This window comes from Lethenteron reissneri, chromosome 19 (assembly GCF_015708825.2).
Source record: "Lethenteron reissneri isolate LAM-NWPU_2019-01 chromosome 19, ASM1570882v1, whole genome shotgun sequence".
NCBI lineage: Eukaryota > Metazoa > Chordata > Hyperoartia > Petromyzontiformes > Petromyzontidae > Lethenteron > Lethenteron reissneri.
The window spans coordinates 5003407-5017278 of NC_083797.1; the positions used below are offsets into that span (position 1 = coordinate 5003407).

The following is a 13872-nucleotide window of genomic DNA, read 5'->3' on the forward strand; positions in this document are numbered from 1 at the left end:
CTCGGTTCATGACATTCGGATACTTTTACATGCGCGAGAACACCCGGCGTATCAGTAGTTCGAGCCAAATGACTTTGGCCTGCGGTTGAATGATCAACTCCCCGCTGCCGTGTCCACATCATTGCTCCGAAGTCTGGCGTCGCTTTAGCCGGATTGCTTCCACAGCTTCCCCACGCGTCTCCGCCGTCAATTCCCACAGCAGCACGTGCCCCGGTTATACGTAATTAATTGATTTATTAATTTTGCGACCAGACATGCGATGCGTGGTCCGACCGCCGTGCTCCGATATTCGTTCGGCAGATGGAACGATTTATGCGAAGTTGAGAAATAACCCAGGTGTCTGTGTTCTGCCTGTGTGTGTGGGTACGTGCGTCGAGTGGCGTGTACCGCGTATAGGGGAGCGGTTAGCGCGCTGCACTAGGAACCCGGTGATTCCGAGTTCGATTCCTGCTCACGGCCAACACCTGTGACGATTATCTGAACCGGTCCCAGGCTTCCTTTCGGTCGACTCGGCCGCAAATGAGTACCTGGTGCGGTGTGTAAACATCGCTGCCACGGAGACAAAGGCATCCGTGCGTGGTGCTGTCCACCCACCCCCTCGTGTGCCTTGACGGCCTTCATAGGTGCTGCTCGCTGTCCCAACAGTCTCTTAAGGCTACACGGGGGGGGGGGGATCTTTATCTTTGTTTGGCAGAGTCGCGTGTGCTGCCTGGCCCGGCGAAGCCGCCCGCTCGTGAGGCCGTGTGCGCAGGGGAGGCAGCGCACGACGGGGTTACGGGCTTGATCGGCAAGCTCTGGGAAGGGGTCAAGAGGCTCACCCTGCAGGTTAGTAGCACATCCTGCTTCCGCATTGAACACAGTGAGGTGATTCTCACCCCGCATTTGTCACACACGTACACACACATTGAGCTGCAGCACGTCGGTAGGGGACTCACCTGCAGTTTATGCGCCCTGCATTTCACTTCGTTTGTATGTTGAACTTCTTTCGCAGCGTACGTTGCTGCCCGTGCTCATCCGAGGTGTCTCGCACTGCATTGTGCTTAAGCCCAGTAACGTGGAACTTTTCACAATGTATGCTTATAAAGAAATAGGCAGCGTTAACGTATTACTTTCTATTATTGCATCAGTTCGTTGTCATTCTTAGATGAACTTCAGTTATCCTCAATGGAGATTACAAATATGTGTATGGAGATCATGAAAGTAGCCCAGTGTTCCTCTGAGAGGACAAAAAGCAACTTCTCCCCACTGTCTCATTAACAATTACAATTGCTTAGCAATTACCATTGTGGGGCTTGTTGTTATTACATTTTTGATTCACAGCGTAGGATATTCTGGCATACGCACTCCTATTTTTGTCAAAGATTGCCTCATTGAAACTCACGAGTACCGGATATTGTCCTTTTTTTGGGGAGCGCATGGAGAATCGTCCGATATTCAAATAAACCAATTATTGTTGCTTTCGTTATATCGTTTGCAGCTGTTGAATGTCCCCACGGCGTTCCGTAGCAATCTAAGGCCACCGGGGTCAGCGTAGTGGACAAGAGTAGCCCAACGCTGTCGACAAAGTCATATCCCCCTTCTCAAAGGGCCCAACGTTGCTTTTGGGCCAAGGCGTAATTCTGGCTGCTTCGTTCTCCTGCCGAGCCAGAGCGACGTTTGAGCGACTGAATGCCCCAAGCGACAGGCGCTTCAAGCCGCATGGAGCAACAGAAAAAAAAAACCCGCCACGATGGTCTTGTTGACACTGAGCAAATGGCTTCGAGCTCTATGGAATTGTTGTTTCTTTCCTTTCATATTATTAATACGATTTTTTTTTAGTTGCTTCATATTTAAGCGTTATTAAAAACGACGCGTCACAACAGGACGAGGCGAACGTTCCAAGAAGGCCTCCAAATTTCTGCTCGCCGTGTTGTTTTTGGGGAGTGTAGCGATATGTTTTACATGACTTATTGGACAAAATAATAACTGTTTGTTCAGCGTGATGCACATTAACGCAACGCTAACACGTACAGCTGCGCCAGCCCCTTTACCCCCCCCCTCCTCCTCCTCGTGCCTCAACCGCACGGCGATGGCGAATCGCAAAGTGGAATATCTCCACTTTGCTTCGACTGCGTTTATTTATTTAAAATAAACATTTAAACATTCATGCGTTTCGTGTTGGCACCAGAAATTAAACATTTTACTGCAGGAAAAAAAAAATCTCGCAATATACAAACTCACATGACGTTCAATAATCCCGTAGCAGAAGGAACGTATAAATATCTCCGCACGTCAAGTTCCATCGTCATTTGAAACCGTAAGGTTATTGCAAAGGATAGTTCGGTCAAGCCAAATCAATACACGCATGTCCTTTATTCATCGAAGAAAGCCTCGCTTAGGATGAAACCTATTTTGCAATATGGTCCTAGTTAGGATATTTGGCCAGTTTCCTCTTTAATGACGGAGGAAACCGGAGTGCCTGGAGAAAACCCACCATGCATACCACGGGATAACACTTCAATGTATGTGCATGTGGGTCATGAACCCACTTGCTCCACTGCATTGCCCTTGGCCAGCTCCCAACCCAGCGAGTTTGGGAGTTTCAGGGCGGGTGATTAAATGTATAAAAACACAAAAACACCCATTTGTCATTAACACTGCCTTACAGGAGAAAAATATATATTTGAGCTAGCATTTCAGGAAATGACCCACGTTCTGCAATTGCCTACAATGTGAGCATACTGTATATTTTACTGCTTTACACGTCACAGCCTTTTTGTCAATCCACTGCTGAATGAGTCCCTCCCCACGCGATATGGATCATGGCGGTTGTTTGACCCTACTTTACCGCGCTGTTGCTCAGGACGGTTTGATAAAGGCCTCGACGCGTCGGAGCATAGACGTACGGTACAACGGATGTTGCTTCCGCTGCCCTCTGCTGCACATAGGGTAGCCCCGCAACCTATAGCAACCTGTTATGCATGCTAGTTATCTATTCGACCACGATTCAGGCTCGCCCCCCCCCCCCCCTTCCTAGCTTCCGAAATCCGACTCGATTAGACCAGACGCTTAATTTGGGGTCGTAGACTTTTCCAGGTTGTCGTCTAGTATTCAACACTGCACGTGGTGTTCTGCTGTTGTTTGTTTGCGCTCGTGGGAAATAAAGTTTTGGCTTGGGCCAGGGTACGTGCGCGACATCTGCCATAAACTATTGTTCAACAATGTTTTTTTTATTTGACCAGGTAAAGCCCACTGAGCTATATCGCTCCTTTTTCAGAAGTCCTCTGGCTATCACAAATGATAGCTCAACGAGAAGTGGCTCATCATTTGGAAATTTGTAGCGGGCAAAAAAAATCTGAACACACATTTTCTAAACTTGAAGGGAAAAACCAGAGAACAATCTACACGACCACGGGGAGAGGGAGAGAGAAACACGCAAACTTCAAATATACAACAGGCATCGTCAGGGTCGTGATCGAACCCACGACCTCCTGCATACCAGGGGAGGGAGTTAACATCTCGCCATCCGCGGCGCTGCAGGTGGACCTGGAGGCATGGTGTGTCACGGTGCCGAGCGACCACCTGTCCGTGTCAGCGGCGCCGGGGCCCAACGCCATCCCCGGCGCGGTGCGGGAGTGGTTCCTGGGGCCCCGCACGATGCCCGGCACCCTGGTGGTGTGCCTGCCGCGTGGACGCGCCATCAGCGCCGGCCACAAGCACACGGCGGTGCTGCAAGAGATCCCCTTCGACGCCTTGCGCCCAATTCACCAGGAAGGTGAGAGTTGTCCGGTGGTGGTGTGTTGTGTTTATGGATTCGACACGGCCTTAAATGTGAGTACCCCTTGCGGTGTAGTTGTGTCATAAACATCAACACCGGGGGAGATAAAGGATGCGCAGGTGTGGTGAAGGCTGCGTCGCCCTTGCTTGTCGGTGGTGGAGTGGTGGTGGGGCAGTAGTTAAGCGCGGTCCGCTATCAATCCGGCTGCCTCCGTTCCATTTTTGGTCAAGCCTAATGTTCGTGGCGAGTGATATCTGAACTTATCTTGGACTTTGTCTAGATTGTCGTATCCTTAAAATAATAAGTACCCGGTCCGGTATGAAAAAAACATCATCACCGGGAAAACAAAGGTGGCTGGGCGTGGTGCTGGCCACATCACTCTGTCATAGATTATCTCAGCTAAAACGTGCTCACTATAACAGCAAGTCTGTAAGCCTAAAGAATGGATATCTGTGTATAGATCTGCATGTTTGTGTGTATGCGTGTCTGCGCGTGAAGTTTTCTGGGGAGCTGTTAGCGCACTCTGCTGGGGCGCGGGTGACCTGCGATAATTTCCTGGCCATGCGCGTCAGCGGCAATCGGAATCTTGACGTCGACTATTTTGCCGCGCGGTCTGTTACCGTCAGAAATTAGTAGGCCGAGGCAGCCACTTGGCTCTGCTGGCAGCAACTACTGCCTTCTACGCTGTATCGGCGTGAATAGGCGCTCGCTAACAGCGCCAGCTTCTATGCGGCTCGAATAGGAACCTTTTTACAACGATGCTGGAAACAGGACACACCCTTTCAGCAGCACAGCAACGTTCCTCCCGAAAGTAAAAAAAAAAATCACCCGGCACCTAAATTCCTATGTTCTTTGTGGGTGGCCCGTGTTGACAGTATAAACTCGGGTTCTCTTTTGTCTTCATTACAACACACTGCTGTGTAAATACAAAATACACTGTTTGAGGAACTGGCGTCAAAGAAGCTGTCACCAGATGCCTCCTCTCGTGCCCACCTGCTTAGTCGCAGCATCGTGCTTTGCCGGTGCGTGACTTGTTTTAAAAATGATTCATAATCGAGGAAAACGAATTGTACCATGTTGTATGAAATTCACGCACAGGGCAAATATTTTATTGTGAAAATAATAAAGAGTGAAATTGAAAGGTATTTTTTGTGGCAGAGAGTACAGTGTTTTTTCTATGCTTTGGAGCCTACTGCCTGTATGTAATTAGCGTTGTTGAATGGATATTTCTGTAAAAAATGGCAAATGACTTTGATGTTTAAGCGATCATTTGTTCAAGAAACTGTTCGTGGCTCAGAGCGAAAGATGTGCTTTTTTTATTCTGCTTTGTCTTCGGCATGAACTTCCCAGAGACTTTGAAATAAAATATTAATTTACAAATATGACCCCAAAAAAAGCAACATTTTTGCGAGCAGATGTTGTAGCTCGTAAGGATGTAAGATGATGATCTTGTTCCTAGAAATTCTACTATATTTATTTTTTAGCGACTTAAACGCGTTCACGTGAAAGAAGAAAAAAAAGAGCACATTTTTTTTTTTTCCCTGCAAACAAATTACTCACACCCCACAATTATAAGTATCACTTGGTAACTACTTTTAAAGGGCATAAATCATTGTCAAGACAGCCGCAATTGCAGTGAGTCTCTGAATAATATTTCGCAGGTGGAGAACTTCCGCAACGGTGTTAGATTGCCGGTGGCAATTCCCAGAGCATCGGCTAACCACCTTGGAGCTCTGTGTTCACATGTTCCTGCACACACAGCTGTGTCACGCAGTTACATGGCAGTAAGAATGATACGCTCTTAGAATACCAATGCGCTTCAATTGTTTTCTCCCCCCCCCCACCCGCTGCCCCCACTCTGGGTTAACATGCGAGCTAATTAGAAACATGGGAGCATGCTTAATCATAGTCAATGCTCCAAGCCAGGGGTGGTCACCAGAGAGGATCAGACTCTTTTTTTTTTAAGGGAAAGGAAACACGTTCGCAACATCTCCCAACGCGGGCCGACTCGGCCAATTGTTTTGCCAGAGACAGATAGCAGTGGGGCAAAGTTCAAATTAATTCTTGTGCGTGTTGCTCCTGACCTGAGAAACGTGAGCACCTTGCTTGGCACGGCGTCACGGTGCCACCCGATTGGTGCTTTTTCCCTGTCAATTTGATTGGTTCCCCCCCCCCCCCCCCCCCATAGTTTAGACCGCTTGGCTCCTCGCACGCTGGCACAGTGCGCTATGAAATCAGGCAAGAAAAATTGCTTGAAACATTTCTCCGTGCACAATTAATTTGGAGCCAGAGAGAGAGAGAGAGGAATTAATCTTTTCGTTTGTGACAACAATGGAATATAACCCAAACGGTTTCCCTTCTGGGTGATTTTTTTTTTACACTTGGCCCGGTTGTTATTTGTTTGCAGTGTTCATGCTTCATGTGTCACGCTCCTTTTGAATGCTGGCAAAAGTCATAGCTTTTAAGCGTCAAAGAAGTCGTACATCTGGCCAAAAGGTCAAGCTGCTTCGGTGTATTTTTTAATTCACGATTATTAACGATGGCATTTTAAAGTGGTGATTAGATAATTTCCATATAGAAAAGGCATCGTGTTCTGCTGATCACTTTTGAGTTTTGTCCAAGACTACAAGTGACACTCCAGTGTAATAACAATACTGTAATTATAATGATAATGTAGCGATTTGTTCTGTTAATATGCATCTCTTAAAACCATAAAATCAGCACATGTCAAAACTTCGTGTTACCACAAACACTTATTATCAAAATATTATTTTAACAAAAACCCAAATGTAGTTATATAATTCCACGCACAAGTTTGGGACACAATTCGTTCCATGCCCTGTCGGAGTGAGTGAGTACAAGAAACCAGATCATTCACATAGCCCCAGAGAAAAATCACGCGTTTATTTCTAAACCATGTTTCCGTCCATGCCCCTGCTCATTAATCATTGTCACAATCTATCCACTGCTAGATGAAAATATCCCCAAGCCATGGCCAACTCTTACGGTCCTGCAACGTGGCGTTCCACCGAGGACCTGCGCACGAGCTGATTTCACCACCACACCTGCTTAGTGGATGTCAGCTAGGGATGTCCTCCTTCCTCTAGCTATCACTCAGGCGTTAGTCTTCTTGGTTCTTTCGGTAAAGTCACGTAGAAGGGAAGTAATAAAATAATAAAAATAAAACATAATAAAATAATTCTCACGACGTTTCGGCCACAACGCAAGCAGCCGTCCCTTCTATGTGACTTTACCGAAAGAACCAAGAAGATGAATCCCTGCAGTCACTAAAGCTTTAAATCGAAATTTCAGGCGTTAGTCTCGACCACCAGTTATCGTTCCTTCGAGTGGCGTGACCTGCCTGCCAAGCTGATTTGCCTTTCTTAACACTCAACCTGATGCCTCGCTACCTTCCGTCTGTCGTCGAATGCGGTGTCACCTCTTCCCGCCTCTCAATGTAATTCCAAGCGTACATGGCTACATGCTTCTTGGTTGCACTTTCCAGCCTTTTTGTTCCTTGTTTGTTGTTGTCGTTGTCCGCGTTTCTCCTCCGTGCGTCATAGCAGGACATTTTCACTGATTAAAACACCTCTTCTTTCGCAATATCGTTTTTTGTTGGCTTTCGTCAAATAGTTCAGCTTTTCCAAAAGTTCTCTGATCCACTCTCATTCACCTGTTCACTTCACCCATATTTTTCCCTGCCGCCTTCGTTACCCTTTCTCGGTACGCGTGCTCTGCTGTGTTTTCCAGTCGTGTCCCTCCGCAAGATATCTCTTGTTTGCTGAGCGCACTTCTTGTACGTTTCCTCTCGATTTTGCATATATATGATCCACACGTCATAGTGGCAACGTGCACTTGAATAACAAAAACACGTTAACTTTAGCAATCAGTGGCAGTCAAAGGAGGCAACTTGCCCGAGAGGGACATACACCACTTTGGCAAGATGTTAACTACCTCGCCTGGTACACAGGAGGTCGCGGGTACGACCCTGACCCTGACGTCTGCTGCTGTATATTTGGAGTTTGCGTGTCTCTCTCCCCTTGGTCATGTGGGGTTTTCTGCGGGGTCCCCCGGTTTTTCCGTCCACATTCAAAGTCAACGCGCGTTTAGAGTACTTGGCAGCTGTTAATGTCCACACGATAAGCCACTTCGTTGAGCTATCATTTGTGGCCAGGTCGCTTCTGCTAAAGAGCTACATAGCTCAGTGGGCCTTACCTGGTAAAATAAAAATGGTTGATTTAAAAAAATCAGCTCGTATGCAGGTGCTCGACGGATTGTCACATCGTGGCAACGCGAGAGATGACCACGACTTGGGGGGGTGGATGTTTTTATCTAGCAGTGAATAGAACATGGCTGACGGTAACAGCGATGGCTATCTCATCGAGTCGCCTGACCCTCTTGCTCCCCCCCCCTTCCCACCGCCTACCTGTGCCCTGTCGCTGTGTGGCGCGCAGGCAACGCCTTCCCGTGGACGGTGAGCCTGAGTGACGTGAGCGCCTACACGCTGCTCGCCGGGCCCCACGCCGCTCTGTCGCTGCTGGAGCCGGCGGGCTGCACGTCCACGCTGGCCGTCACCTCCGACAAGCAGCCGGGCGATGCGCAGGGCCAGGCCTACGTGGTGTGCCTCCACGTGGATCTGCTGCCCGTGGAAGTCCGAGCCTGCAGCGCGCAGGTCCGGTCTCGGTCGTGTGTATGAGCGTGCGTGTGTGCGTGTGTGTGTGAGAGTGCTTCCTAATGGCACTTGCCCCAGCAGTCTGTTAAAAGGTTAGGGAGCTGCTCTACGAACCCTGGCGACCCGAGTTTTAATATCTGAATTGGTCCTGGGCCTCCCCTAGGTCGACTCAGCCTCAAATGAGTACCTGGTGTGGTGTGTAAACATCATCGCCACTAGGGAGACGAAGGCGGCCGGACGTGGTGCTGGCTACCCACCGCCTCGTGTGCCGTGCCGGCCTTCATAGGTGCTGCCCCCTAACCGCACTTGCCCCTCCAGTCTGTTAAGGGTCTACGGAAATATTTGTGTGAGCGTGTCTGCGTGCGCTTGTGGTGGCACAGTGGTTCAGTGAACTTGTCGACTTGAATTTGACTCCCAGCCTCAGGCTGACTCGAGTGGCAGGTAGTATCTGAACTTGTTTTTGGCCTCCTTTAGGTTGACTCGGCCTTCAATTATTATGTGGGGTGGTACGTAACAACCTCTCATGCGCAGTGACTTCCCTCAGAGCGGTACACATTTTATCGGCCCGAGAGCAATGGGAGAGTTGAGACCCGACCGTAATTTGAACATTCATCTTTCCGATTGTGAGTTGTGGTCTCCAACATCATGGTCACCTGATCATGTATTTATTTGTAATACACAAATAAGTACTGTACTGCGTGTATAATGCGAGATTAGTTTTACACAAGTTGAGTATAAATAATGTTCAATAATTGAGCAGTTTAATAGCATTGTAAAGAAGTCTAAATATTCCAAACCACGGTCAACGACTCGAAAAACAAGATTTAAATTATATTCGTTTTCATAAAACTGATCCAAAACACCGATACATATGGAAATAATATTGGGGAAACAACTATTTGCCTTATTACACATGCAACTTGAATGTCAGACTGTTTTGTAAACCAGGCCGCCGTCTTCACAGTGGCTGTTTTACAATTTATCGCTAAACGTCTGGCTCGCCACACCATCATTTGTAATGTCAGCTGCTTTGAAACGTCGGTCATTCTGTAAAAAAACATTCCATGTATTTTTTTGTTGGCCAATTTATTTCCGGAACACGGTCTCACTACACTCCGACCGTGTCCGTCCGGTCACGAGCTGCGTTGGCTTCCGTTTGGCTTCCACTTGCCGAACGGATACATCATAAGGTCGCACTCATCACGCACAAAGTGCTTGGCACAATTGAACCACAAAACCTCGCTGATTTTGTCAAGGAGCATAAACCATCATGCGGACTCCGGTCATCGTCACAGCGGCTTTTGGCTAACCATCGTACAAGGACGGTCACCACATCGCGCGCTTTCAGATGCGTTTCCGCGGCCATCTGGAACGCTCTTCCTTCTGAAATTCTGAAGCGACTGGAGCCATTCACTTTTAAATCTAGATTGAAGGCTCATTTCTTTAGTACTGCTTTTTGCGCGTAGACCGTTGTCCTTCCCTCGTACCTTGGCTACGTACGGTGCGAAAGAAGTTCAACGTGCATGCGTTCGCTTGATAGATTGTCCCGTCGCACCACGTGGTGCGCTCACCCTCCACTCGCCAGCTCACTCCCCTTTGGATGTCGCCGCCTCGTGCCGGGGAAGCATTGGTGCTACGTTCGTCACACATGTAGGGAGAGAACCACCCATGTTGAAGTACATGACGAATGCCTGCTAAGCCGTTTAAAACGTGGCCTACTTAATTTTCACAACGCATGCCAGCGCAGAACATGCCTCCTAACTCTTCTGCGCATAGTTTCCTATGATGTGCTTTGCGTTTCACTTTGCACCATATTAAAACGGTAAGCTTTTAGAATTTGTTAATAATTCCGGGGACGTTAAACTCTCATGCAGGTTGTATTATAATACTGACTTGTGTGGGTTTTTTTTTTCTTCCTGACATTTTTGTAAGTGCAATAAAAAATATTGGAATTTGGCCGCTGTGTTTAAAACCTGCATTTGGCCGCAATTTTAAAAGGGCTCAGGAGACTGGATTTTAGGTCGGGGGAAGGTTAAATGTGGCATGAATTGTAAATGAAATTGCACCAACCCTCAGTCAGACTTGTTGGCACTAAACAGCTCGCATTTTTTCCCCCAAACTTGCATCTACAAAACATTTTTTTCTTAAATACACAACTACCGCGTTCGCGTTTTGGAATGGAACGCAAGTTGCAGTGTGAACGTGATAAATGGAGGTTAAATGACTAACTTCTGCGTCGCATTTCAGAATGCTACCGGGACGTCTAAAAAACGATGTTACAGACTTGAAAGCCCTCTCCCCCCACCCCCTTTTTTCAATCCACTGCTGGATCAAGGCCCCCCGATGCTGTGTCGGTCTTCGGGATTGTTGGACCATACTTCACCTTGCTGTTTGGTGTGGGTTGGTGAAAGGGGAATCGATGACCCAGGATCGGTTCAGCTGTCACTCGCCACTGATGTTAGCCGTGGCTATAAACTGATGGGTCGCCAGGCCCATCGAGCAGTGCACTAACCCAATGTTCCACCGCTCACCAAAACATATACTACTATTAAAATCAGCGATTCGCAACAGCCCATTATGAATTGGTTTAAACGCATTTTTTACGTATATACAAGTACAGGGTGATCCATGCACAGCTAATGACCTCCTTACTTCTCAGTGGGTTCTTCCCGACAGGTTTGTGAAAAGCAATAGCAGCATATCAATACAATTAGGAGAGCTCATATATTTCACACTTAAATGGAGGTTTGCCTCGAAGTGTCTAGAAGTTTTGGAATGAAGTGGGCTATCTCTAAAACACTTGCAATACATCTTCTTGGTTCTTTCGGTAAAGTCACGTAGAAGGGAAATCATAAAATAATAAAAATAAAACATAATTAAATAAGTGAGAATTATTTTATTATGTTTTATTATTTTATTATTTCCCTTCTACGTGACTTTACCGAAAGAACCAAGAAGATGAATCCCAGCAGTCACGAAAGCTTTAAATCGAAACTTGCAACACAGTTTAACTTCGTGTTGTGGCGCTTCCCTCTGTGATGCACGTATGTTGAACTTCTGTGCGCCGTACGTAGCCAACGTTGCTATTTCGGAGGTGCGATCGACGTTTTGTCAAAACCCGCCGCTCGTCCGCCTTGCGAACGCGGTTCTGGCCCACAGCTGCGGCTCCTGTGGGAGCTGAGCGACCTCATGGGGAGGACGGCACGCCGGCTGCAGCGGAGGGAGGCGGTGCTGCTTCGGCGCAGCTCCTTGTCGCCCGACGTGGCCGCCACGCAGCTGGCGCCGGGCTCGCCCATCCGCAGCAGCGTCAGCAACGCGCAGGGCGATGCCAGCTCCTGCAGCCCCTCGGCGGACGTCTGCACGACCACCGAGGTGAAAGCGGCCGTCGTCATCGTCGTCGTCGTCATCAAATATAGATGTTGAACTTGATAATTGGTTATTTACCCTTCTATCTGGCAACAAAACTGACACTTTTTTTACGAGGAGTCATGTTTGCATAGACCACAATACCTGCAGTCATAATGCAAACAAAAAACACAACTCTGATAATATAAGCACTGTCCTTGAAGTTGATTGGTCCACACCCGAGACAGCTTTTCTTAGAGCCTAGTCTCGCATTGTGTTGGACCAGATGATGCCAAAAGGCGCACAACTCAAAGACAATTCACCACAGCTCAAAGACAAATCAACTTCAAGGACAGTGCTTATATTATCAGAGTTGTGTTTTTTGTTTGCATTATGGCTGCAGGTATTGTGGTCTATGCAAACATGACTCCTCGTAAAAAAGGTGTCAGTTTTGTTGCCAGATAGAAGGGTTATAAACCAATTATCATATTTTTTACTGGCAAATGAGGTTCCAATGGTGGAGATGTTGAACTTCTTTCGCACCGTACTAGCCAACCGTGCTGTTTGGAGGTGTGGGGGAAGGACAACAAACTAAATTGAAAAGTGGTTAATGTTGCGAAAGAAGTTCAACGTGCACACATACAAACAGACAGCCCGTAGGTGCCCACTGCACATTTCGTGATTTCTTTCCACTTTCCTCTGCCTTGTGCCAATATGCTCAAGTATTGCCACATCTTTCTGGCACCAATCTCTTGCGTCGTCACCAAGCCTCTTTCCAGTTCCTTCCATTTTTTTCCCCGAACAACAAACACACTTTTAATTTCCCTGTTGTTGTCCATCATACATGTGTGTCCAAATAGTGCCCAGTTTCCTTCTCAAATGTTTGATTCATTCCTCGGCCATTTTTCCCCCACAGCTTTTGAGATAACGTGAAGACGCTGGATCATGTGAAATAGACTTGACTATTTAATTTCGCACATGCCGTTCAAAACGTAATGGGCTTTCAGTTTAGAACTCTTAATTAGTTTCTACAAAGCGTAATGTAATTGATTTAAATTAGAAAATGTGTTGCCACACGTAATCTTATAAACACGAAAGTGCACTGAGACCACCAATGCGCTTTGGACCGAGGTAATTTAATTTTTGGAAGTTCAAAGTTTCAGCTACTTTCTTTGTTGGTAGAATGCCCGCAAATTGCACTTTCTCAAGCAATTTGCCGGTAACTCGGTTAGCTTATTTAAATAGAGCATCGGAATCACCGGAATTGCATTAGCACTCGTGTAAGGGCCTTCCTGTCACTGTCTGGCTCTGAATTTGACTACACTCACAGCAGCCATGCCACCATAGATAAAGCGACATTTGCAACACATTTACAGCATATCTATCAGAGTTTAGGCAATGGACTTTTGTACATAGGAACATTCCTTTAGATTTGAAGCTTTCGTGACTGCAAGGATTCATATTCTTGGGTTTTTTTCGGTAAAGTCACGTAGATAAAAAATTAAAATTAATAAAAGTAAAATTAAAATAAAATTTACTTTTACTTTTATTAATTTTTATTTTATTTTTTTCCCTACGTGACTTTACCGAAAAAACCCAAGAAAATTAACATTCCTTTGTATGGGGTTTTTTTTTCTTCCAAAAATATGTCCCCCTCGCTCAATCGAGCAAGGGACGGCACCCATGTCCCGTTCACAGCCCTGAGCCAAAAGTGAAAATCCCACATTCCTGTGGCAAGGCCGAGTCTTTCCATAGAACAACAATTGTGACATTCCCCCCCCCCCCCGCCACCCCCACCAAAGTGGTACCTCGTTTGATCGATCCCGGGCGGATGAAGAGCTGAATTGACCCCTGACCTTAATTTTGACTTGCAACATTCCGATGGCATGCAACGGCGCTCTAATCTTGCGCCACGCAGGCCAGATTTGTTTTGCCACACGGAGCCGTAAATCAACGCGCTTTGTTGCATTACGTCACGTGGGAACGTACAGCCCTTCGTCACACTCCTGCTGGATAGAGGCCTCCCTATGGTGTTTCGACTACAGCGGGTTGGTTGCTTGTTCTCACTTCGCCGTCACCTTAGTGAGTGCAGGGACAC

General features: G+C 47.1%; 1 protein-coding gene across 1 annotated transcript in view; it reads left to right on the forward strand.

Moving 5' to 3' along the window:
- VPS13B (vacuolar protein sorting 13 homolog B) overlaps positions 1–13872 on the forward strand; it is a 301109-nt gene that overhangs the window by 166182 nt on the left and 121055 nt on the right. The window contains 4 exon segments of the mRNA XM_061554219.1: positions 695–825; positions 3520–3754; positions 8212–8429; positions 11589–11801. Coding sequence (XP_061410203.1) covers positions 695–825; positions 3520–3754; positions 8212–8429; positions 11589–11801 — 797 coding nt within the window.